Below are 25,873 nucleotides of genomic sequence, written 5' to 3'. Positions count from 1 at the left end.
ATATATGAGAATATTATTTTGCCTGCTGTGTCACCAATCAATAAGTGTTTGTTTCTTTTTTACCGATACGATATTCAACAAAGGTATTTTTGTATTTTAATTTGAGTTTCTCTTATTACTATTAAGTATGAAGTTTTTAGGTATTTATTGGTCATATATTTCCTCTTGTGTGAATTGCTTTGTCTGTTTTTTTTTTCCTTTAGGTTGTACAAGTATTTTTTTCTTGTAAATTTATATTATTAATGATATTTATGCCAGGTTGGGTCATAGTTGTTGCAAGTATTTTCTCAGATTGTTTTTTGTCTTTAAATTTTTATGGTGCTTTTTGGAATGCAGAAGATTCTAAGCATCTTTGTGTTAAACAATCAGCCCCTTATGTTTTGTGTTTTTGGTGTCGTGAGTTTGCTAGGGCTGCCATGACAAAGTACTGCAGACCGAGTGGCTTAAGCAACACAGATTTATTGCCTCACAGTTCTGGGGGCGGAAAGTCTGAGATCACGGTGTTGGCAGGGTTGGCAAAGTGAGGTCTCCCTTCTTGGCCTGTAGCTGGCTCTCTTCTCCCTGTGTCCTCAAATGGTCATCCCTTTGTACCTGGGACCAAATTTCTTCTCCATATAAGGACACTAGTCAGATGAAATTAGGGCTGCCCTAATGACCTCATCTTAATTTAATTACCTCTTTCAAGGCCCAATCTCCAAATACAGTCACATTCTTAGGTACTAGGAGTTGAGACTTCAACATGTGAATTTGGAGGGGGACATACAATAACCCACAATAGGTATCATGATAGAGAGGCCTCCATCGTCTTGAGAATATGTAAATATTTGGAGGAAGTTATTCAAACTGCTGAGATTGAGCATCTTCATTCATTTACTTCAGATAGTGGCAGCTGTCGCTGGGGGCTGAGGTGAAGAATAAGTGAGAAAGTGTGTATTTCAAGTGCCCAATTCAGTGCCTGCTCTCAGCTCGTGCCTGCCCCTTTCTGCCAACTGTCCCATAGCCTCCATGATGAGAATTCAAGATGCTGTGAAAGCACTGTTCTCTGCAAGTTTGCAGCATATAGTAAGCCAAGAGTATCTAATTTCACATTTCCCCACCTGGCAAGTAAATGGGCCGCGTTAATAGTGAGATTACCACATGAGGCTTTTGTGCACAGCATATCCATAAAATGAAATATTGGGTTTCTGCATTTGATTCAATTCTCTTTACTTTCGTCGGCCATCATTTCCCTAACTCAGATGGAGAATCTGAGATGGCAGCCCCACCATTTATCGCTCCATACGGACCCTCCAGTGCAGGGGGCACACGCCCACTACCTATGGCAGTCATTGCTTACCTATGTGACTGGTAGAGAGGAGTGTCTGTCCCTCCCTGATATATGTTTGGGAAGGGAAACAAAGGCAGAGTTCAGCAAGCCTGAATGATCACAACATCCCAAGTAATGTCCAGCTGACAGCTCCTATTTCCTGTATCTTCTACGTAGACAGTTAGGGTGTTGAGATACTATAAGTCTATTTGGAATAAAAAGAATGTTGTACAAAGAAGAGGGGAACAAAACTTTTATGCAGATGTGTTTCCAGTGAGCCTTCCTGAGGCACAGTGTATGGTGCAGGGCAGTGTCCTCAAAAGAGAAAACTAGAGAGCTCAAGGCAGACAGGGTCGTCAAAGGAGATTGGAAGATGCCACCTCAAAATATTCCACTTTGCGTTAAGGATTATTTTTGAGCTGAAAGCAATTAAGAAACAGTATATTCAGAAGGAGCTCTCTGCCCTTCTTCTTTCTACTTAAAAGCAGGGCATAAATTTCCATTTGTAAAAATGTCCTTCTCTCCCAAACTAGAAAGAGGACTATTCCAGAGACAACTCTTGTCACCTGAGAGGACTTGAGATGGCATAACAAACCTTACTAAACAACCCTTTTACCATATATTTCCAAGTTACCTTTCCACAACATACATTTCCACCCCACCCCCACCCAAGAAGCCCTAACCCCCCTCGTCCTTTGTCTAGCCTTTTCTCCACGCTTTATCACCCCTTGTTAAGACGGTTTGTGAGCTCCAACTTTTAACCATCTCTTTGAGTTACTCATCTCTGAGTTCTTCTGCATGTATAGGCATTGCATGAATAAATAAACTTTTTTTCTCCTGTTAATCTTTGTTTTGTTAGTTTAATTTCCATGCCTCAGCTACTGAACCTAAGAGGATTGAGGAAAGGTTTTTTTTTTTTGTTTGATTTCTTCCCCCCCCCCCCCCCCAACATAGTACAGAGAGAAAGGCTGCTTTCAGTTCCACTTTCAGAGGTCCTTTTCCTTTGTATGTAACTCGAATGCCAAGGGAAAACATTGTCTATTTCTTTTTCTATCAAGGACCACTTAACATTTAAAATATGGGACTAGTTCTCCCTCCCCACTATTCATTCCCATAATCATTATAAACCTATTATCTGTCATAAGTGGATAATGATGGCCAGTGGGGCAGAGGACAGCTTGCCTATGGAGAAAAGGGACAGAGGAGTTGAAGCAAATCGTTTCTCCAGCTGTTTGGTGTTTCTTTCCCATTGATCTGCCTTTTGGCCTCTACTGATCCATCTGTCAGGCTCTTTCAGTTTGTGGCGGCACACAGTTCACCAGGGCAATCGTGCTAGTTTTCCCACTACACAGGTCCTATAGAACATCCTCATAGGCTTAACTTTTTATTCTCTTAATAGGGTTTGCTGGTGTAACAGAGAGTCTAGAAATAAGATAAAAGGGTTTAAAGCCATTCAGGGACCCAAAGCTAAAACTATATGGAAAATTCAGCAGAAAAAAATGTGTGAGGTATTTGGGAATTTTATGAACTCCAAGACCTAATCAAGCTGCCTGGAAAAACAGGGAGAGACGTAACAGAACTTTAAGAGACTTTAGTGAGATGAGTTTCCAACACAGACACGTAGCACTTTGGGCTTAGAACAATGTGTAGCAACAGACAGATTTCTAGATGGGAATCAGAGTGGTTTTTTGGAGACATGACCCAAAGATAAGAAGGAGACATTCAGCAGAATGATAAAGACAATTTCAACTTGCTCAGGGGTTATACATAGAGTCACATCTGACATGCAGATTTTGGTAACTAACTCCCAAGTGAGAAGTGACTCCTTTTTTTCATTTAATTCACTCAACTATAAACAATCTCTTTGACATGCTTATTAAGGTTGTAGAATCTTGGTACTGGAATAAAGTAAATCGATCAGCAGTGAAGCAGGAACATTGTAGAATTCTCCACTCATTCCCTATGTAGGGAGAACCACAAGGCAGAGTGGTTGGAAGGTCTAGCCTACACTTCCCTTTAGTGATTCTTAAATTTTAGCTTGCATAAGAATTATTATATCAAGGAGTTTATTACACAACTTCATGCAGCTTATATTTACTGGGCAAATTTGACTAGACTTGGTTTTATCGCCAGTAGCTCTGATGAGATGTCAGTCGTGGAAAGTATGCATTCAGCCGACACCATGAATGAGATGCTTGTGTGCCCTGGTGAGGTAACTGTGTTCAGGATGTGCACCCTGCCATGAGAGTGCTCCAGGTGTGGTAGGGGGAGGTTGAACAGAAGACTCAAGTGCCCTGAGTGCTGTGCCCGGGGAAGCAAAGACTCTAGGAGATTGCGTTTGTTGACTGAAATTTAGAAATGCATTTCCATCTCAGTTACGCCTGACCAAGCACGGGGCCTGCGTGTTGATGTTTCTTGGAGAGTCTGATGAGACTGTTTGTCTTATATGAAGTTCAGCCATGGGTTTCCCTGATCATTAGTAATCTGCCCAGAGAACTTGGTAGCTCACAACTTAACTGGAGGATGATTTTGCCTCACAGAGGACTTTGGCAGTGTCTGGAGACATTTCTGCCTGTCACAGCTAAAGAGGAGTATTGACCTCTAGTAGGTAGAGGCCAGGGATGCTGCGAACCATCTTACAATGTACAGGACAGCCCCACAGCAAAGGACTATGGCCCCAAACGCTAACAGTGCCAAGGGCAAGAAAACCTGAGCTACAAACTTTCTCTTCTGAATTACATCAGTAGCAACAGTGACGATATATAGAAGCCTCAGAGCTAACTGTTCCCTCCTGGAAATATAAATTCAAGAGGATAAAATGTGGACTTCTGAGGATAACGATGTGGTTCAGATTATTCATTCTGCACTTGTGCACCTGACTCTACCCATGGGAGCCTGGCTGCACCCTGTCTGTGCCATTTGTTAACGTGGGGAAAACTGATGAGGTCTAATTTGGCTGGTTAAGTGAGTTCCCAAGGGATGAACCCTCCCCTCTTTGCTCTCAATGGCTGCTTTATACACTGCTCTAATGTTGTTCTCCACAGAGACACAGGGAGAACTGCATTATTCTCTTCTCACCTGTTCAACAGGTTTTGTCTGAAGAGTCTTTGAGAAATAAATATCAGTTAAAAAGGAAAAAAGCACGCTCGGCCTTTGATTCCTGGAAGGCCAGATGACCTCTTTCAGTGTAATTCTAGACTATTTTGTGTAGAGTTGGGAGGAAGGCGCTCAAAATGCATTTTTATTTCTATTATCTACTCTCTTAACCACCAAGATTATGTGTTCTTTGTTTTGAATAGTGTTACCTGATATTTATACTGAGTCTGTTTTCACATTAGAACCTGTTTTCTTAACTCTTACTCTAGGAAGTGTAATTGAATCTAGATCTTGAATTGAAGTGACTTGGTACAGATAAAATACACTGTCCTTGGAATTCTCAAGTGAATTAAAAGAGTGTAGAGACTATGAAGAAGTCTGTCCCAGTGCAGATTGTCTGCTTGTATTTGTACCTAGGAGATCCAGAATTTATGGAGCAAGTCCCTGTTGTTGAATATTAAATTGTTGTCAAGTTTGGGGAATTACAACCAAAACAGCAATTGGCATTGTTATGGTTAAGTTAATAATTATTTCTTGAGGAAGCATCCTAGAAAAGTAAAATCACTCAGAGGGAACACAGAATTTTAAGGCTTTTGGTACAGTCTGCCAAAAGTACCCCTGGAAAGTTGTACCAATTTATATTCTGAATAGGTGTGCATGGACATGGACTTCCTTCTTTAGAAGTCACGACCAAGAGTTAGGGTAGGAGTGTCTAGGGCGGACAAGAGTACGGTCAATGAACCTACCAAGTTATGATCCAACAGCTGCTGGAACTCATTCTCTTATTACTCTAGCTCTTACTTGCTTGGCTTTGGCCACTCACCTGTTTCTGGAACATACAAGGCATGCTTCTGCCTCAGGGCCTTTGCTCTTGCTGTTTGAGAAATAGAATATTGCCTACCATATTGGTAAACAAAGAATCTAGCTACCACATGACAGCCACCCTGATTGTGAGCCCTGAGGGCACTCAGGAAGGAAACAAAGAACGCTTGCCATCTAGCAGTCATCAGACTGCAGCCAACCCCTATGGTGCAGCTTGAGGAAACTCTGGATGAGGAAACACTACTGGCCCCAGATAGCTGAGGTGCATATCAACGGAATGATTTCAGTGAGCCCAGACTCTTGCATCTTCCCATGCATAGAAAAGCATTAAATTCTTTAACTTGAGGTATCTAGTTTTCTTTTATTAACAGTAATCTTTGTTCTGACTTCCTGGTGTTGTTGCAAAAACTCCTATATATCCTGGCTCCCCCCTTCCTCTTCAGAGCAGTTTGCTCAGGGTTATTTAAGATGCTGCCTCAGGGCTTGAAGTCCTAAGAATGTCCAATCAATAAAACATAACTTTCAACTTTTAGGTTGTGCATTTTTTTTTCAGTCGACGTGTTCCCTTGGCCTGTGACATGATTCCTCCAGATGTCCACATGGCTCACTGCCTCACTTCTCATAGGTCTTTACTGATGCTGTGTCTCACTGATGCTTTCCCTGGTTTCCCTATTTAAGACTGCAGTCCTGCCCCTCCCACAGAGATATACTCACATGCTTCAGATTCTCCTTCCCTGATTCATTTCTGTCCATGTCCCTTGACGCCACCTAACGTGTAGATTTGCTGCTGTATCCCCAGCACTGAGAACAGGGCTGGTACAGAGAAGGGCTCAGTAATTATTTGTTGAACGAGCTGTTGAACCACTGCTTTGAAGATTTGCCTCTGCTGGTTAGCACTCATTGTCGTCACACCAGGCTGTCTTCATCATCCTTGGCCAAAGGGACAGCGGTTCTGTTTTGCGTCATTTCCTTTACTTGTCAGCTCTGGTGAAGTTAGTTATTCATATAACTGCTGGTGTTGTTATGATTAACTGCCATTAGGCTGCCGTTATTATCTCTGCTATCTCTATCATCTTAGTCACGCCCAAGGGCCACTGAGCTCAGGGGGATAGTAACTGACAAGGCCCACTCTGGTTTGATAAAGAACCAAAGGCACATGTTTGATTAGCATCTTCATACAGAGATCAATTTCTGGAAAAAGGCTAAGAACCCAGTAGAAAAAAGGCAAAGTATTTGGACAGTTCACAGAAAAGTAGACATGGAACTTTGCATCTTTATATTCAGCCTCTCTCACAATAAGAGAAATAGACATTGAAAGTACATTGACGACTTCCCTGGTGGTGCAGTGGTTAAGAATCTGCCTGCCAATGCGGGGGACACAGGTTTGAGCCCTGGTCTGGGAAGATCCCACATGCTGTGGAGCAACTAAGCCCGCGCGCCACAACTACTGAGCCTGCGCGCCGTGGCTACTGAAGCCCGCGCACCTAGAGCCCATGCTCCGCAGCAAGAGAAGCCACCACAATGAGAAACCCGCGCACCGTAACGAAGAGTAGCCCCGGCTCGCTGCAACTAGACAAAGCCCGCACACAGCAATGTAGACCCGACGCAGGCAAAAATAAATAAATAAATTAAAATAAAAGGAAAGTACATTGAGATACATTTTTTTTCAATGCATCAGGTGTGCAAAAGTTCAATCTGTTGGTGAGTCTGTGTGTGAAGAGGCAAGCCTCATCCATTGCTAAAGGGAATATAGATTGGTACAACTCTCACTGTGGAGATATACTTGGAGATGGCTATCAAAATCTAAAACTGCCCATGCTCTTTGACCCACAATTTTGCTTCTGTGAATCTACTGTAAAAATATACTTGCACATGAGCAAAATGATGTATGCATAAGATTTTTCACCAGAGGCTTGTTTATAACAGCCAAAGGTGAGAGATCACCCAGTGGCCCACGGCAGGGTACTGGTTCTTCAGATGAGATACTGGGAAGTTGTTTCATAGCACAGGGAGATCAGCTTGATGCTTTGTGATGACCTAGAGGAGTGGGATAGGGAGGGTGGGAGGGAGGCTTAAGAGGGAGGGGATATGGGGATATACATATACATATAACTGATTCACTTTGTTGTAAAGCAGAAACTAACATAACATTGTAAAGCAATTATACTCTAGTAAAGATGTAAAAAAAAAAAACAAAAGGCTGATAAACATAAAAAAAGAAATCAAATAAAATATTAAAAAAAAAAGGTATAAAGAACAACTATGCAGCTGTAGAAGGAACCAGGACACAAAATTTGTATTAATATAGAAGGATTTAGAAGATACATGAAATGAAAAAAAACCAGGGTATAGAATGCTGCCTTTTATGTAAAGGAAGTGGGAAATATAATATGCTTTTGCATTTGACTTATATACCTGAAGAAGTTCTGGAGCGATACATAAGAAACTAGTAACAGTGGCTAGCTGGAGGGGTGGGGATGGAAGTGAATATTGGGTGGATGTATCATTTCAGGAGGAGGGAGTTTCTACACTGTCTTTACATGCACACACACACTTGCACACACGTTCAAGTTTTGAATCACATGAGTGTTTTACCTGTTCAAAAATATTGTTTTTATTTATTTATTATTTTGTTTTAATTTATTTATTTTATTTATTTACTTTTGGCTGCGTTGGGTCTTTGTTGCTGCACGCAGGCTTTCTCTAGTTGCAGTGAGCTCGGGCTCTAGAGCGCAGTCTCAGTAGTTGTGGAGCACGGGCTTAGTTGCTCTGCGGCATGTGGGATCTTCCCGGACTAGGGCTCGAACCCGTGTCCCCTGCATTGGCAGGCGGATTCTTAACCACTGAGCCACCAGGGAAGCCCCCCAAAATATTAAGTTAAAAAAGTTATCCTAAAAGAAACGAGTGAGTCTGGGAGAGAGAGGCAGCAGAGGATAATCTTACTTCCTTTGTGTAAGCAACACTATTCATTCCAGTGAGAATTCAAGGTCTGTTCTGAATGCTGTACTAGTCGCTACAATTAATTTTCTTCTCATCTTGTGAACTGGCCGTGGGGAGCGAGTGTGTGTGCATGTGTGTGAACCTTGGGGCATTGTGCCTTCCTTAAGATATCTTGGTTGCTATAGTGCAGAGGAGCTCTATTTGTGACACACAGAAAACATTTTAAAGATATGCTGCTTCCTGGCCATGACTTCCTGGACAATCTGTCCTTCCGAAGGCTGCTGAGCACGAGGAGTTTGCATGTACTTCTGGGCAGAGTGAGCCAGGCTCATTCAGACCCTGGGCACCATTCAGAGTAGAAGCAGGCAGTAAGGGACGCCTTGCTTCCCACTGAGACCTTGGGAGGCTGTTGCCTCTCCGGGGCCTCATCTCCAACTCCAGGGCATTGACACCGTCCCCTCCTTTGCCTTCTCTCCTCTGGAGCCACCCGTGAATGGTGCAGTTGGCACCCTGTGTCTTCTGCACCCAGAGCCGTTTCTTGTACCGAAACCACCAGTGAAAACAGGAAGTGATAAAACAAAATTCGCCCTGCATCTGCACTGAGCGACTTCTCTTTCTCTTTTTGTCATTCCTCATTAGGTATAGACACGTGCGGCCATCTACACTGTAGGATCCCGCTTCCACCGGCTTTGGACATTGCGGGGATTTGCAATGCCACCACCTGCGGACATCGTCAAGGTGGCCATAGAATGGCCGGGTGCCTACCCCAAGCTCATGGAAATCGACCAGGTTAGTAATACTGGCAGTCGTTTAGGGGTTATTTTAGTTTCCCTTCTATTCTGAATTTACACAGACTTCAGATAGCTCTTTTTTCTCCCGTTCTCTCTCTGGCTGTGTTGAAAAATTGGTGCGATAATAGTTGCAGTGTAGTTTGATTTCTGTACCACATGCAGTGGCGATGGATGGGGTTTTTATACTCATCCAACATCTACTTGGAGTGTGTCAATACAGGGTTTGTGTCTGAAGCTGTGAGGGAGGCAGGAGGGACAAGAGGACTAGACTCTGGGCAGTTGACACAGTGGAGGCCGTCCCAGCCCTGCCTTGCAGAGACTCATGACTATGTGCTGATTGTTTTATCATAGACAACACAAATCTTAATTTTTGGAATCACTCTTCTCTTTGGTTTTTGCATAAGCAGCCAACAAGTATGTTGCTACTTTGTCATATTAATAGTTTGGTCATGCGTGGATGGATCTAGAGACTGTCATACAGAGTGAAGTAAGTCAGAAAGAGGAAAACAAATATCGTATATTAACGCGTATATGTGGAACCTAGAAAAATGGTACAGATGAACTGGTTTTCAGGGCAGAAATTGAGACACAGATGGAGAGAACAAACATATGGACACCAAGGGGGGGAAGTGGCGGCGGGGGGTGGTGGTGTGATGAATTGGGCGATTGGGATTGACATGTATACACTGATGTGTATGAAATGGATGACTAGTAAGAACCTGCTGTATAAAAAAAAAATAGTTTGATCATGAAATTAGTGTAGAGGAATGAGTCTTGGATCCTAGCCGGTTGTAATTTTATTATTAGAGTAAAATGCACTCTGGGTCTAGTATATTGTCTGGTATGTAATAAATACTCAGTACATTTTTAGTGAATGAAAAAATGTCAAGAAGACTTTTAAAATGGTTTTACCTATGGAGGCATCGTTTAGTTTGTGTACTGACAGTCTTATGATGTAACTCTCATTTACTATTGATTACAGGCTATCTCAGGAAGGTGGTTTTTGTCATTGTAAATGATTTAAAGGAAAAAAAAAATTGAGGCCTAGTGTATGCTTAAGGGTTTCATGAAGCATATAGTATAGGATTCTAGATGGCTTTCTACATTTTTGAAATTAGGGTACCATGGCAACTCCACTTTTTATGTTCTTGATATTATTTTATGATCTATACTTTTCTGATACTATTTTATGATCTATACATTTTTTCTGGTCAGATTTTATTATCTGATTGAAGACCACTGCAAAATTTACATGGCATTGTGTGGTCCCAAAGGATTCATTAGAATAAATTATAAAGGTCAGATAAGAATTAGTTGAGTTTGAGCATGAATGTAAGAAAGGGTACATTTTTAGGTTTGTTTTCAAAAAAGGTGTCATCAGACCAGCATGTCATAGTCATTTTAACTGTTCTCTGAGGCAGATTTTGTTGACTTCAGAAGCAACCCGTGAAAGTAGAGAAGCCCGCCCAGTAATTTTATATACATTTGTGTCAGACAACAGTTGTTTACCTTTTTTTCACATGCTGTTTGAGAGAGGATATGTGTTGAATGTTACTTTAAAATATGGCTGGACTACTTGGTGAAGTCTAAATGTTGTTAAAATTAGGTTTGTCTACAACCCAAGAGAACAATGGTTCAAAGAGATAGAAGTTGGCTTCTCAAGTCCACATGGCAGTCCTGGGCTGGCATGATGCTCCAGTGGACCCAGGCCCCTTCTGTCTTGTTACTTTGCCTTCTCCATAGGTGGGGCTGAGGACCAGTTGCTTGAGCATCACCTGAGAGCTCAGTAGATATGCAGAGTCTCAGACCCTACCCAGACCTCCTGACCCAGATGTGCGTTTTTAACAAGATCCCCAGGGGATTCCTTGTGTAGTTAAGTCTGAGAAATGCTGAGCTGGATACCAGGTACCCAAGCCCAAGGCCACATCAGAACCACCTGGGGCACTTGTTCAAATGTTCTCTGGGGCCCCAGCCCCAGAGATTCTAAGTTAGTGGTTTAGGTAGACTATTTCTTTTTGCTTCTGCCATGGCCCAGGGTGTTTGGAAACCTCTTCTTTAAGACAGTAGCTCTTGATACATACTCTTAGGGGCCTGTGGAGTCAGTATCTTGTTCCTGCCTTTGGGGATGGCCTTTGCTGTATGTGTGTCTTAATAATTTTTTTTTAAATATTCTTTTTATTTTGGAACAAGTTTAAATTTATAGACGAATTATGAAGATTGTATAGAGAATTTTTTTATACCTTTCACTCAGTTTCTCCTGATGTTAACATCTTAATATAACTGCGGTACATTTGTCAAAACTATGGTAGATTACTAGTAACTGAACTACAAAATTTATTAGGATTTCATCAGTTTTTCCACTAATGTCCTTCTGTTACAGGATCCAGTGCAGGAATACCAACTGCATTGTGATGTTTCATGTTCCCTTTGTCTTCTTCAGTCTTTGACAATTTCTAAGTCTTTCCCTTGTTTTTCATGGCCTGATAGTTTTGAAGAGTAACTTTACTTCAGTACAATTTCACACGCAGAAATGACAAGAATAGTACAAAGGAATTCCTGTCTACCTTTTATCTAGATTCACTAGTTATTAATATTTTGCTTCATTTGCTTTATTGTTTTTTCTCTCTCTAGTATACCTATCCCCTTTTGAACCATTTGAGGGTGACTTAGGAGCATCACCTCTGTTTACCCCTAAATACTCAATGTGTCCTTCTTAAGAACAAAATCATTCTCTTACATAACCACAGTCTCTTTAAAGAAACCAGAAAATTGAACATTAGTTCAACATTATCATCTAATTCAAAGCCCAAAGCCCATATTCAAATTTCATCAAGTATCCCGATAAGGTCCTTGATAGGTATTTTCCTCACAGTCTGACATCCCTCCAGGATCATGTATTATATTTATTGCCATGTCTCTCTGGTCTTCATGGATCTAGAATGGTTCCTTAGTCTTTCTTCATCTTTTGTGAGCTTGATAGTATTGTAGAGTACAGGACGGCTGTTTTGTGGAATGTCCTTCAGTTTGGGTTTCTCCGATGTTTCCTTCCAATTAGATTCAGGTTTTGCATTTTTGGCAGACAGGCAAGAGAGATGAAGTTGTGTCCTCTTCAGGGCATCATATCAAGAGGCACCTGAAGTTTCTTTGTCTCCTTCTTGGCGATGGTTCTACATTTATACATGATAATATTGAGGTTCATAGAAGTTAGATGATTTCCTAGTTAGTGAGACCAGGACAGAAACCCAGGCCTCCTGTACTTTGAAGACTGAACTTTTAAACCGTTGGCTAAATTGTAGGGCTCCTGCTAATGCCATAGGGAGACCTCCACAAAGAGTTAGAGACCCAGTCCCTTTTTGCCCTGCAGCCGCTGAAGTTGGAGAGTGGCAGTTTTGGTATCAGGTGCTGTTTCTTTTTTCTTTTTAAGATTTATTTATTATTTATTTATTTATTTAATTTATTTTTGGCTGCTTTGGGTCTTAGTTGCAGCACGCAGGATCTTCGTTGAGGCATGTGGGATCTTTCACTGTGGCGCGCGGGCTTCTCTTCAGTTGTGGCGTGTGGGTTTTCTCCCTCTAGTTGTGGCACACGGGTTCCAGAGCGCGTGGGCTCTGTAGTTGTGGCGCACAGGCTCCAGGGCACATGGGCTCTGTAGTTTGTGGCGCACACGCTCTCTAGTTGAGGCACGTGAGCTCGGTAGTTCTGGCGCGCAGGTTTAGTTGCCTTGCAGCACGTGGGATCTTAGTTCCCTGACCAGGGATCAAACCCGCGTCCCTTGCATTGGAAGGCAGATTCTTTACCACTGGACCACCAGGGAGGTCCCCAAGTGCTGTTTCTTGATCCAGTTGGAAGTTGGCACAAGAATTGGAAATGTATTTGCACAAACAAGGAAGACTTGAGCAGTGATTATTACTGGGGTTTTCTCCTAATCTTCTACCTTGATCAATAAAGGTCACACCACCTGTTTCTCTCCCATGGCACATTACCTTTGCTCCTTTGCTCTTAGCTACCATTTCACTAAAAGGAATTTCTGGAAGCTGGGTCAGGCATTGCTGCCCCATCTTCTCCCCAAACCTCCAGTACCCCTCCACTTGTCACACTGTGTTGTCCTTGTCAATCAGCTTAAACCAGTGGTCCTCAGCCTTGTGTGTGCCCAAGAGTCACCCGGGGAGCTGGTGAGAAATGCACATCCCCAGCCCAGCTGCAGAGACTGTGATTCTGCCGACCAGGGATGGGTCCTTAATCTGGTTTGTGACGAGCATTAGGTGAGTCCGAAGCAGGGCCTCCCACACTGCATCATGCAGGGGCTCGTGAGAAACAGCCATGAGCCCGAGTTACTCCATTTTTGAATACTGTTTCTCTAGTGCCTGGTGAACAACCTTCCTTAAGAAGTGAATATTTAATTAATGAATAACCAGGAGAGGGAGCTTCCTGAGTGGGGATCAGTTCTGCTCAGCCAGGGCCCGTGAGGTTCAAGGGGATGTTAGCTTGGAGTGGATTGGTTTACCTTCCTTCTGGATTTTGAGGAGACCATTCTGTGTTTCCACTCCACAGGAAAAGCCCCGAGGAGCTTCTCACAACTGGAGTTTGGTGTCATATGAGGCTCTCGGAAGAGCTGTCAGCTAGCTCTTTTGCTCACGGCGGCAGCCTCTGCACCTGCCTTCACTGTGTGTTGTTGGCTTTCAACCTCAGGAGCCACTTGAGGCTGTAGGTGATGATTGTCTGGATACACAGAGCCAGAAAGGCTCCCCATCCACTCTTCCTGTTAACCTAATATTTTTTGAACAGCATATTTCTTAGTCAAGAGTGTCAAAACCCTAGTGCTTTTTTTTTTTTTTGGCGGTACACGGGCTTCTCAGTGTTGTGGCCTCTCCCGTTGTGGAGCACAGGCTCCGGACGCGCAGGCTCAGCGGCCATGGCCCACGAGCCCAGGTGCTCCGCGGCATGTGGGATCTTCCCAGACCGGGGCACGAACCCGTGTCCCCTGCTTCGGCAGGTGGACTCTCAACCACTGCGCCACCAGGGAAGCTCCCCCTAGCGCTTTTGACACGAGGCATAATGCTGAGAGGCAGTGTGTCCTAACAGACACAGTACGGGCTCTGGGACATTTAAATCTGGGTGTGGGCCCTGGAGCCCCCCATTCTGTAAGAACCCAGTTAGCCTCTATGAGCCTTGGTATCTTGGCCTGGTCAAGTCGAGATAATAATTTCCCACTTCTTTAATGGTTGTGAAGATTAAAGAAAATATATGAAAAGAATATAGGACACTGCCAGCTCAGAGTAATTACTCAGTAAAGGCATTATTGCTGCTAGCTTAAGCAAGTCCTCATGAAATTAGAAAATTAGATGCTCTGATTTTTGTTTTTACTTGCCCTTCCATCATGCACAGTTTCCCACCTTTCTCCTTCTTTATCTGCCTAGCTTTGTAAATGTCTAGAAGGAGAAAAAATTAAAGGGCAAGTGGGAGGGAGGCATCAGCTAGTAATAAAGGAACATGCTAACTGGATATGCAGCCAATTCATGCTATGGAATATTCACTGGCTCCCTAGTACTCCTCCACAATATTTTCTCCCATCTCTTGGCCACCCACCAATATTCTGGGAAGCAGCCCCTCTGTTCCTTGCACATGCTCTTTGGTCCTCCAGTCTCTCCTGCCTCTGTCCTTCCCCCACATGCCTTTCTTTACGAGTACACTGAAGCCAGAAAGCCACTGCTCCCATCCGTGCCTCAGAAGTTCTCTGCTATGTGTTTGCACACCTCCAAAGACCACTCGATGCTTTTGTCTCCTGTCATGCTGTCTTGCTTTTCCACTGCCAGCAGAGGAGGGAAGATGTGTCCCTACTCTCTTCCTAAGGCATTCAGCCTGTCCCAACCCCCATCTCTTTTGCTCCACCTGTGTTTTGACTTGTCCTCTCCCCTTACCTGAGGCTTTGCCCATCAAAATCCCCTTCATTTGTTCTTTTCTCCTCTGCTTTCAACAGGAAGCTCTTCTATACCTACCTTGGAAAATCTTCCTCTTGACCTAGTAACTCTCTTGCTGGAGTAGAGTTTATTTTCTGTCTTTCCATTCCAAGCCGATCTAAGTGCTGTCAGTATATGTCATCCATGTTGCTTTGGCATCTACTTGATCTTAGTATGAATAACAATTTCCCTCCCTCTGGTGTTGCTGTCTTTGATGGTACCTATGCCCTCCCGTTTGCTAAATCGAGTGGTCCTCACTCTGTCTTGGTGTCACTCGGCAAAGCTGCTCGTTCGTATCTTCTTGAAACTACCCCCCTCCCTTCATTAAGCTTCAGTTCTGAGATTCTCCCTCCTTGTCTGATTAGTCTTTGTGAGTTTCCTGCATGGTTCCGTGTCTTTCTCCTTCTTTCTAAATCAGTCACAACCTCAGTGCTTAGCCCTCTGGTCTGCGTGTTCACCAGTGACACTCGTTGGCTCAGATTCCATGTTCTTTCATGGATTTAAGTGTAACTTCTCTCTGAATAATACCAGCTCTGGTCACCGGCTTGTCCTACTAACTGGTCATCAGTTCATCTCTCTGTTTAATGGATGCATTATTTCCCTCTATAAACCTTCAGTTGCCTACAGAATACAAGCAAATGGTTGGTAAAACTGCTCATATGTGAACCTGAAGGAAGGGAGTCTGATAGGTGTTACCAACTTTTGGAAGTTATTTCATGTAGAATGGGGTTCATTAGCTGTGTTATTTATGGCCCCAAGTGTACAAACTCCATCCTCTCCATACAACAAGATAGATCTCATCTCCAATCAAGAAAAGCCAGCATGGGCCATCTTGGCAGGCAAGGAGCCCTGATCATCTCTCTTACTTGTGCATCAAACACTTGGGCAGACTGCTATGCTGCAAGTTCAGGCCCAGAGAGGATGATGGGAGGAGATGCGCGTTTTTCAATCTTAGTTCTGCAGCTCCTTCTCAAATGGTTCAGGGGCGAGGGGTGTGTGCCATTTGCTTCCAGGCTCTCCACGCTCACTCCTGCCACAGTAGCTGCTATTGACCTCTTTTCATTTTTAGATGCTTTGGGGAAAGAGTTCATTCGAAGAAAGTATACCACAATTAAAAGAAAAAGTCGCGGATGATTCTTGAGCTTTCTAGTATCCCTGAGACTTGAGTCAGATTCCTTAGCTTGCCTTCATGTCCTGCCATGATTTCCCTTTACAGTATCCCAGGTTCAGCGTATTTGCGGGTGCTGCGTGCAATTCTCAAGTACCCTCTTGCTTTGTAGAAGCTGCCCCTTTAGGAGTGTGTCCCTGCACATTTTTGTCCTTTTTTTTCTTTTCATGTCTTGTAGTTTCTTTCTAACAGCCAGCCTGCTTGGATTCCTCCTGCACTCTCTTCCCCTCTCCGCTCCTCTAAATCCTGGCTTTGCTGGCACTGCGGAGAGCCTTCTTTCTGCTCAAGTCTTTTTTGATCATGTAATGTAGTTGTTTCTCCATCCTTCTTATACCATTTTCTTTGCCTGTAGATTTTATTTACAGTTAATATAACCTGTGCCTGATATTATTTACATGTGCCCATGTCTTTTGAAGTATATTATCAGATGTAGATTATAAGTAGATTATAAGATGTTATTATAAGCTCTTGTTGGTTAGCCTGATTTACATACTACATTTGTATCCTGTGGTCCATCACAATGATCTCTATTTATGTGGGTCTACTTTTGGCTTGAATTGTGAGTAGTAAAGATAAGAATAAAACACTGGTTATTCTCCATTCTCCAAACAGAAAAAACTACAATAGCACTCCTTCTCGTACATGGTTGCAGATTTTATTTTTCTCAAAGAAACATAGATGCATGTGTTTTTAGGCAAGCATGTATAAAATGATTGCCCACGGTTTTCCCTCAGCTGTCCTATTTCTGTAATATATTTAAGATATAATTCAATACATATAAATTTAATTTACCCATAAAGCTCACTCATTTTTAAAGCTCAATACATAAAGTACATTGAAGTTTTTGTGCTTGACATGGAGTTTAACTCATTCTGTACATAACACTAGTAGTGGTCGTAGTAATAATAGCATGTACCATCTAATCAGCACATATTGTGCGCTAGGCACTGTGTTAAGTGCCCTGCACAGAGTATTTCACCTCCTTCCTACAGTCCAGCAAGGCAGGCTTTATACTTCCCGGTTCATAATTGTTCAGAGGCTCAGTGAGTTGCCTGAGCTCACACAGTTAGGAAGCTACTGATGTGAGTCTAGCACTGGGTGACACTAAAACCCAGACAGTTTCTACTAAATCAGAAATCTGTTCAGTAGTTCTTTTTTTATTTCATTTCAGCTTTATTGAGGTATAATTGACATATGGTGAGAACAATTGAGTTTTACTCTCTTAGCAAATTTAAAATCATACAGTATAGTATTATCAACTACAGTCACCATGTTTTACATTAGATCCTCAGGCCTTGTTCATCTTATAGCTGAAAGTTTGTATCCTTTGACCAACCTTTCCATATTTCCCCTACCAGCCTCTGGCAACTACTTTTCTACTTTCTGTTTCTATGAGTTTGATTTTTTTTTTTTTTTGTAGATTCTACATATAAGTGATACTAGATGGTATTTGTCTTTCTCTGTCTGGCTTATTTCATGTGTTTGGTAGTTCTCTTTGAGTCTCTCCATCTCTTAGGGCTCAGTTTAATGGTGGTTTGAAGAGATGCCTATGCCACTGCCAGCTTGCCTGCTGCGTCCACTGACAATGTGACTTCCAGGGACATGCTGTATTATGAAAGCCAAGATTGTATTACCTTATAAGTTAGGGAAAATATGGCGAGTGGTCTGGGTTATTACAGAAGGAGCCCACCTGAAGTGAGACAGAGCCTTGAAAGCCAGGTTTCTTTGGGGCTGGACACTGGGAGAGGCAGGCTGGCCTGGTGCTTATGGGCATGGACTTTGGGTGGACTTATTTGGACTCAAAATCTGGGCTGCCACTAAGTGCTGTGTGACTGGGGACAAGCCTCCTGCTTTGTAAGGAAGAATTGTCAATATTTATACGTCCTTCCTGGCATTGTGGGGATTCGGTGAGGTAATCACTCAGCGCCCTGCTTAATAATAGAAACCATTAGGAGCCAATTACGATTTTTTTCAGTCATACATAGAATAGAACAAGTTTCTTATGTTTCAAGCAAGGCTGTAACCAATAATACAAACTTTTCCTTAAATGCATTAAAGTTAGCTTTTCAGCCTGAAAACCCATAATTCCCAAGACATTTAAGTATTGAGAGCCTGGTGAACTAAAATGACAGTTGAGCTCCAAATAAAGAGTCTTGAATTCAGATGCAATCACACAGAATATACAATTTGAGTGTATTTAATACCACTGAACACTATGTTTAAAAATAGTTAAGATTGTAATTTTAATGTTATGTGTATTTTACCACAATAATAGTAATAAAAAATCCCATAGAGTCAAGAAAATGAGACTGAATTTCTGGAAAGTGAAGCTCCAACCTTGCCCTGCAGAAATGAAAAGTCATGTAATTTTTCTGGACTGTTCTTTCCTGAGTGGTTGGATTACATCAGGATTTCTCAACTTCAGCACTATTGACATTTTTGACTGCATAATTCTGAGTTTTGAGGGCTGTCCTGTGCATTGTAGGATTTGAGCAGTATCCTGGCCTTTACCCACTAGTTGCCAGTAGCATTCCCTCCCCCAGTTGTGACAACCAAAAATGTCTCCAAACATTGCCAGTGTCCCCAGGGTGGGAGACAAATTTCCCCTTGTTAAGGATGGACTAAATCAGTGGTTCCCAAGCTTGGTTCTGCATCTGAATTGCTTATGAAACATATTGAACACACAGAGAGGATTATTTGTAGGTATGGTTCGAGGCCTGGGAATTCCTGTTTTTTTCAAGCTGCATGGCGATACTGATGCTCTCGGACCCAGATTTAGAAATGACTGTCTCTACACCCCACTACATCTCTAGCTCTATCTGCTTGTGATATCTCTGGCTCCCTCAGTAACGTTTATGGAGTGCTTCAGTGCTTCCATCAGTAAAATGGTCCTAATGGTTCTTCACCTTTAATTACTCTACAGAGAGTATGAACATAACACCCTCAAGAGCTTCTTCTGTTCCACTTAAGAAAGCCTGGGTGATGTTGCACCACTGCTTTCTGTGCTGTCGTAATCAGGTAGAATGATATCGGGACAGGAATAGTCATTGCTCATCTGATTTTTGCAACTCTTGGATTTGGTATTGTAACAACTATTTCTTTTTTAAAAAATTTATTTATTTTAGTTTTGGCTGCTTTGGGTCTTTCCTGCTGCATGCAGGCTTCTCTAGTTGTGGCGAGTGGGGGCTACTCTTCGTTGCGGTGTGTGGGCTTCTCATTGCGGTGGCTTCTCTTGTTACGGAGCACGGGCTCTAGGCTCACGGGCTTCAGTAGCTGTGGCTCGCGGGCTCAGTAGTTGTGGCACACAGGATTAGTTGCTCCACGGCATGTGAGATCATCCCGGACCAGGGCTCAAACCTGTGCCCCCTGCATTGGCAGGCGGATTCTTAACCACTGCGCCACCAGGGAAGCCCCTGTAACAACTATTTCTTAAACTTCCTTTACTATAAAGTAACCGAAGTACTTCCCTTTCTGGTTTTAGCTCTGTCCCTTTGTATGTGAGAGTGTATGTAACTTCATAAAATCTTAGAGTTTGCCATGCTTTGGAAGAGAAAGACAGAAAACATATGTCTCCCTTCAGCTGAGAACCCAGTTTAATTGCACAGGAATGAACTCTAGAGTTCTGCTTTTTCTTCTGAAAATGAACTACAGATTTCAGTTTGCTTTCTGGGTAGGAAGGGGTGATAGTCTCCTCCATTCTATTTCCCTTCCTCAACTCTGTCACTAAGAGCACATTGGGTAACTCAGGACAGAGCCTTTTATCAACCGTGCTTTCTTGAGAGTTTGGTGACTAAGACATCTCACATTTCTAGAACGTTTTGCGTGTGTCACACTTTGTACTTCATTTTCCTATTAGGTCAACTGGCAGTTTGCGGAGAGGTATATAAATATGTAGATTTCAGCATTAAGCAGGACTCTGGGTTCCCAGAAAAAGCTGTTTTGTTCTGCAGAAAGGCAGCTTGTACTTTGTCTCTAGGGGTATATAGACCTGTGCAGTGTGCCCAGAACTGCGAGGGAATGAGAGCAGCCTCAGGGAAAGAAAATATGTGCTCTTCTAGGTTGTTTTTTCTAGAATTTCCATCAGATGTACTTGCGGGTCCTCTAAGTCAGCGGTACCAGCGTGGCTCTGGACAGCCTCCCCTGCAGCTCCCAAAGTCTCTCAAATAGCAAGTCCTGTGAAGGTTACCTCCTAAATGGTTCTTGATTCTGTCCACCTTTTCTCCATCCTCGCTGCCACTGCTCTCGCTTGTCTCCACTTACCTCCTCAGCTGGCCTCCCGGTCACCTCTCTTACTTCCCCTCCGATTCATTCTCCCAGGCATTCTGCAGTGACTTTCCCGCCGCACTTAGAATAAATTCCAGACGTCCTTGCTGTGGTTATTAGGACCCTGCTATCCTCAGCTCTTGCCTACATCACCAGCTTTGCTTAGAGTCAATGTGGCTTCCCCCAAATTCCTCTGTCTTGGTTCTCATTACAATTGACTTTTTTCCTTTCATGAATGCATAGTTCTCAGAGCCTTTACAAATGTGATTTTTCTCTTAACTGGAAATTACCGCCCCTTCATTTCTCTGCTTATCTAACTCTTGTTCACTCTTCATCCCAGATGAAGAGTAAGCTGCTTAAAAGTCTTCAGATTTCTCAGATCAGATGAAGGCCCTTGTTATATGCACTTGTAACATCCTATATGGCCCCACTTATTCATTGTGTGATGTTCTGCACGGGCCAAGTGTGTTCCCAGTGCCTAGGACAGGGCCTGATATGTGGTAAAATCATAATAATGTGAGCAAAGGAAATAGGTGAGGTTCGTACTTTTTCTGTCCTATGATGCAATTAAATATAATTATGAAAGGAGTGGCCCTGGTGAGAAGAACATCCCTTCCCTTGTTCCCACCATGCATTCTAAATATATTATTATATCTTATGAATTGACTTTATGAAGATCTATTTTTGTCCCTCCATCAAAGTCATCCATAATCGAAAGACAACCAAATGACTTTGAGATAAGCTGTATCAATTTTCAAAATGATTATAGATGGATCATTACCCTGGGACAAGTTTGTGGTGATCTATTTGCATTCGTCAGCCTCGTCACCATAAGATGCTCATAATTTCCGCTGTCGCTTCATTCTTGACCTCCTGACCCATGTAAACAACTACCTATCTGCTTACTTGTCATGCCCATCTAGATGTCCCTTGCACCTCAAACTCAACATATTCAAAACAGTCCTCATTGTTCCTTCCAACCCCAAGCCTGTGCAGTTTTGCTTTTCTTCATATTTTCCTTTTCTCAGTGACATATGAACATACACCCAGTTTACTGAAGCTGAAATTACATGTCTTCCTAGACTCTTCTCATTCCCTCAGCTTTTCTCTCCAATCAGTTACCTCAGAAAACTTACCTGCATCTTACCTTCCACATATGAACTTGACACAAATAAGGAGACTATTTCACAGGAGTGAAGACAGGCAAACCTTAAGACCTGAACTGAGTCACAGTGTGAATCACTCATTTCCACATAAAACAGGACACTTGACTCAAGGTGTGGTGGAATGAAATGGCCTGCCAGCCAGGCCCGAGTCATCTGGGAGTACTTCTTTGAAAAGACGGATATTAAGGAAGGTAGAGAGGGATATAGGAATTGGGAAATTTGTTGTTTTTGCTGCCTGAGATATTGAAATTTGGAAAAAGATTTTATATCCATAGCAACATTGATATTAGTACAATGTAAAATAGTCAAGGACAAGGAAGGAGACTCAGAAGAGATAACTGATGTGAGTAGGGCTTTATTTTTGCATTGTTCATCTCTACATTTCTGTCCTTTTCTAAAATTGCAGTTTCCCTTCCAACTGAAGGGGAACACAGTTTCTACTGAGTAGAAGTATATCACAATTCCTAAAAGAGAAAGAGGTGTTTCTATTCCTCTTTAACCCACTAATACGTGAGAGCACTAATTATTTTTTGTCTTTGCTCCCTTACATAGTCCAGTGATGTTTATGATGCAAAGATTGTACTTTGTCTTGCTGAATCTAATATTTAATTAGTTTCATGAAGCTTGAAACAAATCATTTTTAGTAAACCATTTAGACACAAATCATTTGTCAAGAAAAAGGTGGCATAGCCTGTCATCTTTCCATTTTTAAAATTAATGTGATACATAGTTTTACTACTTTGGAGATGTAGTTGTGAGCTCCCCCCTTTGTCATTTCTGACAGTCACTGAAGTCTTGTGTCAGTGATTCACGTTGGAATTGTTGTCAAAATACTTGCTTTCCAAGAACCAGCTAAATTTGTCTCAGGAAAGTGTGGCTTTTGTCGTTAACTTTCAGATTATTTAGGCAGCTGTTAGGAAAACAGAATACGCATACACACCTCTCGGGACGCATTGGATTCCTCCATATTAAAGATGTATGGCTCAGAAGCATGGAGAGTAGTCATCGGGCTGAATGGAGGAGAAATAACGCTGTTGTAAAATGACTGGTGTCATTGACACAGTGTCAGGAGGCACCTCTGGGAACTAGAAGGGTTATTGCACATGAAATTTTCTCCAAGTCACATTCTAGGCTAAGTCGTAGTAAACATGCATATCCCTTCTCAGAGGTGTCCTGACATTTGGAAGCTGGGTTTCTTTTCTTTCTGGGCCAACATTACTCATAACTGCTGTGCAGAATATGTTCAATGAATTTCCATCTATAAAAGCAAAGTAAAATCCCAAGTGCTGTCTAACTGTCAAAATAAAGCAGCTGTCACATTCTTTTAAAGCACTAGAGAAAGGCTTTTTAATAGTCTGGGACCAAAAACTTTAAGTCTTTGTGGAAAATGGTTTTGCAATTACAGGGCTGTATGACAATGGCACGACGCGAGGGCAGCTGCGTGGTGGTGATGGGGGATTGCTCCTGTCTTCCTCTTGCTGTCGGTCTTCCATCTTTAGCTCCTGCCTGAGCTTCAGAGGCAGTCGGAAGAGACCAGAAGAAAGGGAAAGAAGCTAAAAGTTTGAAAAAAGAATTGTTCTTAATCAAAAAATGTTCATTAATTGCACCCTTGTGGCCTAGCAGCCACTCGCTTGGGAGGTGACAGAGGTGTCTCAGAGGCAGTCTCTGCCTCCTAACGAGTATAAGCTAGTTAGCAGAAGAAAGGAAAATGAGTTGAAGAATAAAGAACAGGATGAGATGAGTGCCAAAGGCAGCACTGGGAGTTGGAGTCACTTGAGGAAGAAGGAAGAATTGGGTACTCATTCATTCATGTATTTAATTTCTTTAACCAACTTGTAAAAAAACGTACCTGCAAAGCATCCAAGCAGGATTTAGGAGCTGAAAGAACCTATTCATAGGTAACATTTATCCAATGCCTTGCTATGTACCAGGTGCAATTTCAAGGCTTTTACATACATCCTCTCAGTTAATCTTCACTGCCCTACAATGTGCAAGATACTGCTTTTATTTTCAGAAAAGAAAATGGAAACATTGAGAGGAGAAGTAAAAAGCCTAAAGCTACAAAATTAGGGACTGCAGAAGTTGGGGTTCAACCCCAGGAAGTCATTTTCTAAAGTCATTCAAGTGCTCATAGTTGGGGGAAGGTATAGAAAAGCTAGTTGGTAAAAATTCAGCCTTCAAAATGCTTTTCTGGTGTCCCTTCACTTACTGTCATCTCATAAGCATTTTTCCCCTCATGTCTTTAAAAACATTTGAAATACAGAAGATTTCAATGAAGCCAAGCTTTGTTTTGGGGATGATGCTCATTTTAGGACAGACCTGGGCCTGAGAAGTAGATGTCAGAGGTGGGAACTGCAGCCCACGATCCATAGTTGCTGACAGGCGTGTATCACATCGGATGGGGAAGCTACCAGCCGCCATGGGCTGGTGTCAAGGCATCAGTGTGGGCAGCAGCAGACTTGAGAGCTCCGAGGTGAGCATTTGGCCTGGGTAATATCCGCAGGCCGGTGCCCTGCCAATGGGCAGAAACAGATGGTTGAACAGGAACTGCTCAGCTCATCAGGGAGGGGACACTGATGAGGGACAGCAGCTGGGTCGTGTCCGGAGAACGTGTCTCAAGGCAGGTGGGACTCCACAACCTCCGAAATAAACAACTGGGGACTCCCAAGGATGTTTCTTCTTGGGGTTCTCTCATGCCTGAAAGCAGCCATGAGCTTTGGGTGCGAGAGTGATCTTTTTTTTTTTTTTTTTTTTTAAGAGATGAAAGGGAGGCAGGGGGAGGATCTGGTTTACTGAGGAAGAAGATGAAGTGTTAATCTTGAAGGGGTGGCAGGACATCCACCAGGGGTTGTTGGGAATGGAGGACCAGACCTTAGAAGAAGGGTCACAGTGGGTGACATGGGTTCAGTAATTTATGACACTGGCATTTCATTAAAGGCAGGAGAGAGTTTAGAAAGGAGAGTGAAGGATCAACATCTACTTTAAGGATTAGGTAGAAAGAGTAAATATTCTTTTCTCTCTCTAATCCTTAAAAAAATCTTTTTTTTTTTTCTTACCCAATTGCAGTAGGTTTAATAGTGGACCCAAAAAGTATGTCCAAGTCGTAACCCCCAGAATATGCAAAGGTGATCTTATTTGGAAAAAGGGTTTTTGCATATTTACTTGTGGATCTTGAGATGAGATCACCCTGGATTTAGGGTGGGCCCTAAATCCTCCTTATAGTAACAGGAGAGAAGACCATATGAGGACAGAGGCAGAGATGTGGATCACAAATGAATTGCTGGGGAATTTGGCCATTCTCAGGAATCTAGGTGATTTCATGTAAAGTAGATCAATCTTTTTGTACAGGAAATTTGCTTTCTGGACTTACTCTTTGATAAATTAAGTTGAATAAAGGAATTCTTTTGGAGAATAAGAGTAAAAATAAAAAGGGAGGAATAAATTTCCCCCCCCAAAAAACAAAAAAAGCTTACCCCTTGAATAGAACTGTTGGCACATGGTACCCTTCCAATCAAATTCGGATGGAAATGCATACTTTGACAAATAAAAATTTTTGTGCCATCATTAAGATTTTCCCAGATTAATATAAAGAGAAGAAATACTTTCTCATGCTGCAAGATGACCTCACCGTTCGTTGCTAAAGGGAACGGGGTAGAGAGTGCACATAATCCCCAGTCCCCTGCACAAGGAAATCTGGTAACTGTCTAACCCTCTGGGTTATCCTGAAAAACATTCCTGCTCTTCCCTTCTCACTGCTGAGTCTGAGAAGGCAGTTTTGACCTTCAGAACAAAAAGCTTAAGGGATTTAGTTACGATTTTTTTAAGTTATGAAAACATGCTCAGGCAATTAAAATAATTGTGCCTCAATACTCTACATCCAGATATATTCATGTCGAGTGTAGAAGTTAGTTTTCATTCCTTTAGAGTTATGGAATCAAAGGGAGAGGAACCAGTTTTCATCCTTTTAGATCAAATTTTCTTTTCTCCTGGGCTTTCGTCTCAATGAGGTAAAAGGCAAATTATTCCGTGGGTCTACAAAAAGCTACCAAGGCATTGCACTTGTCACCCTACTTCCAAGTCATAGAGAACTGGGCAGATAGATGGAAACATCTTATGTGACCTGAACAAATGTTAACTAAAGCATAGAGCCGACCTTTGGCTTAGAATTTAAGTCAGGCAAGGGGCTCACGTCAAATTGAGGGCTTTGTATAGGAAGTGAGAAAAGCACTGCTACCAGAAGAGTGTATTTGGGGTATCTCATTCAGTCCCTGTTTACAGGAGCAGTTCGTGCTTACCTGTGTGGCCTTGCTAATGGATGGAGACAATTATACCTGTTGAATTATACTCTTCATCCCCCGGCTGAC

The 25,873-nt window shown here is 42.4% G+C and overlaps 1 protein-coding gene across 10 annotated transcripts in view; it reads left to right on the top strand.

The window, feature by feature from the left end:
• Positions 1–25,873, top strand: part of ELMO1 (engulfment and cell motility 1) — a 777,407-nt gene that overhangs the window by 314,195 nt on the left and 437,339 nt on the right. For all 10 annotated transcript variants that reach the window (XM_079930925.1, XM_079930920.1, XM_079930924.1 and 7 more), the window contains one exon: positions 8,804–8,953. In XM_079930925.1, the coding sequence (XP_079787051.1) occupies positions 8,876–8,953 (78 nt within the window). In that variant the 5' untranslated portion in view covers positions 8,804–8,875. The remainder of the gene's footprint in view (positions 1–8,803; positions 8,954–25,873) is intronic.

This window comes from Stenella coeruleoalba (genome assembly GCF_951394435.1).
Source record: "Stenella coeruleoalba genome assembly, chromosome: 9".
In the NCBI taxonomy this organism is placed as follows: Eukaryota; Metazoa; Chordata; class Mammalia; order Artiodactyla; family Delphinidae; genus Stenella; species Stenella coeruleoalba.
Note: the sequence above shows the minus strand (reverse complement) of the source record. Positions and strands in the feature narration are given on the sequence as shown.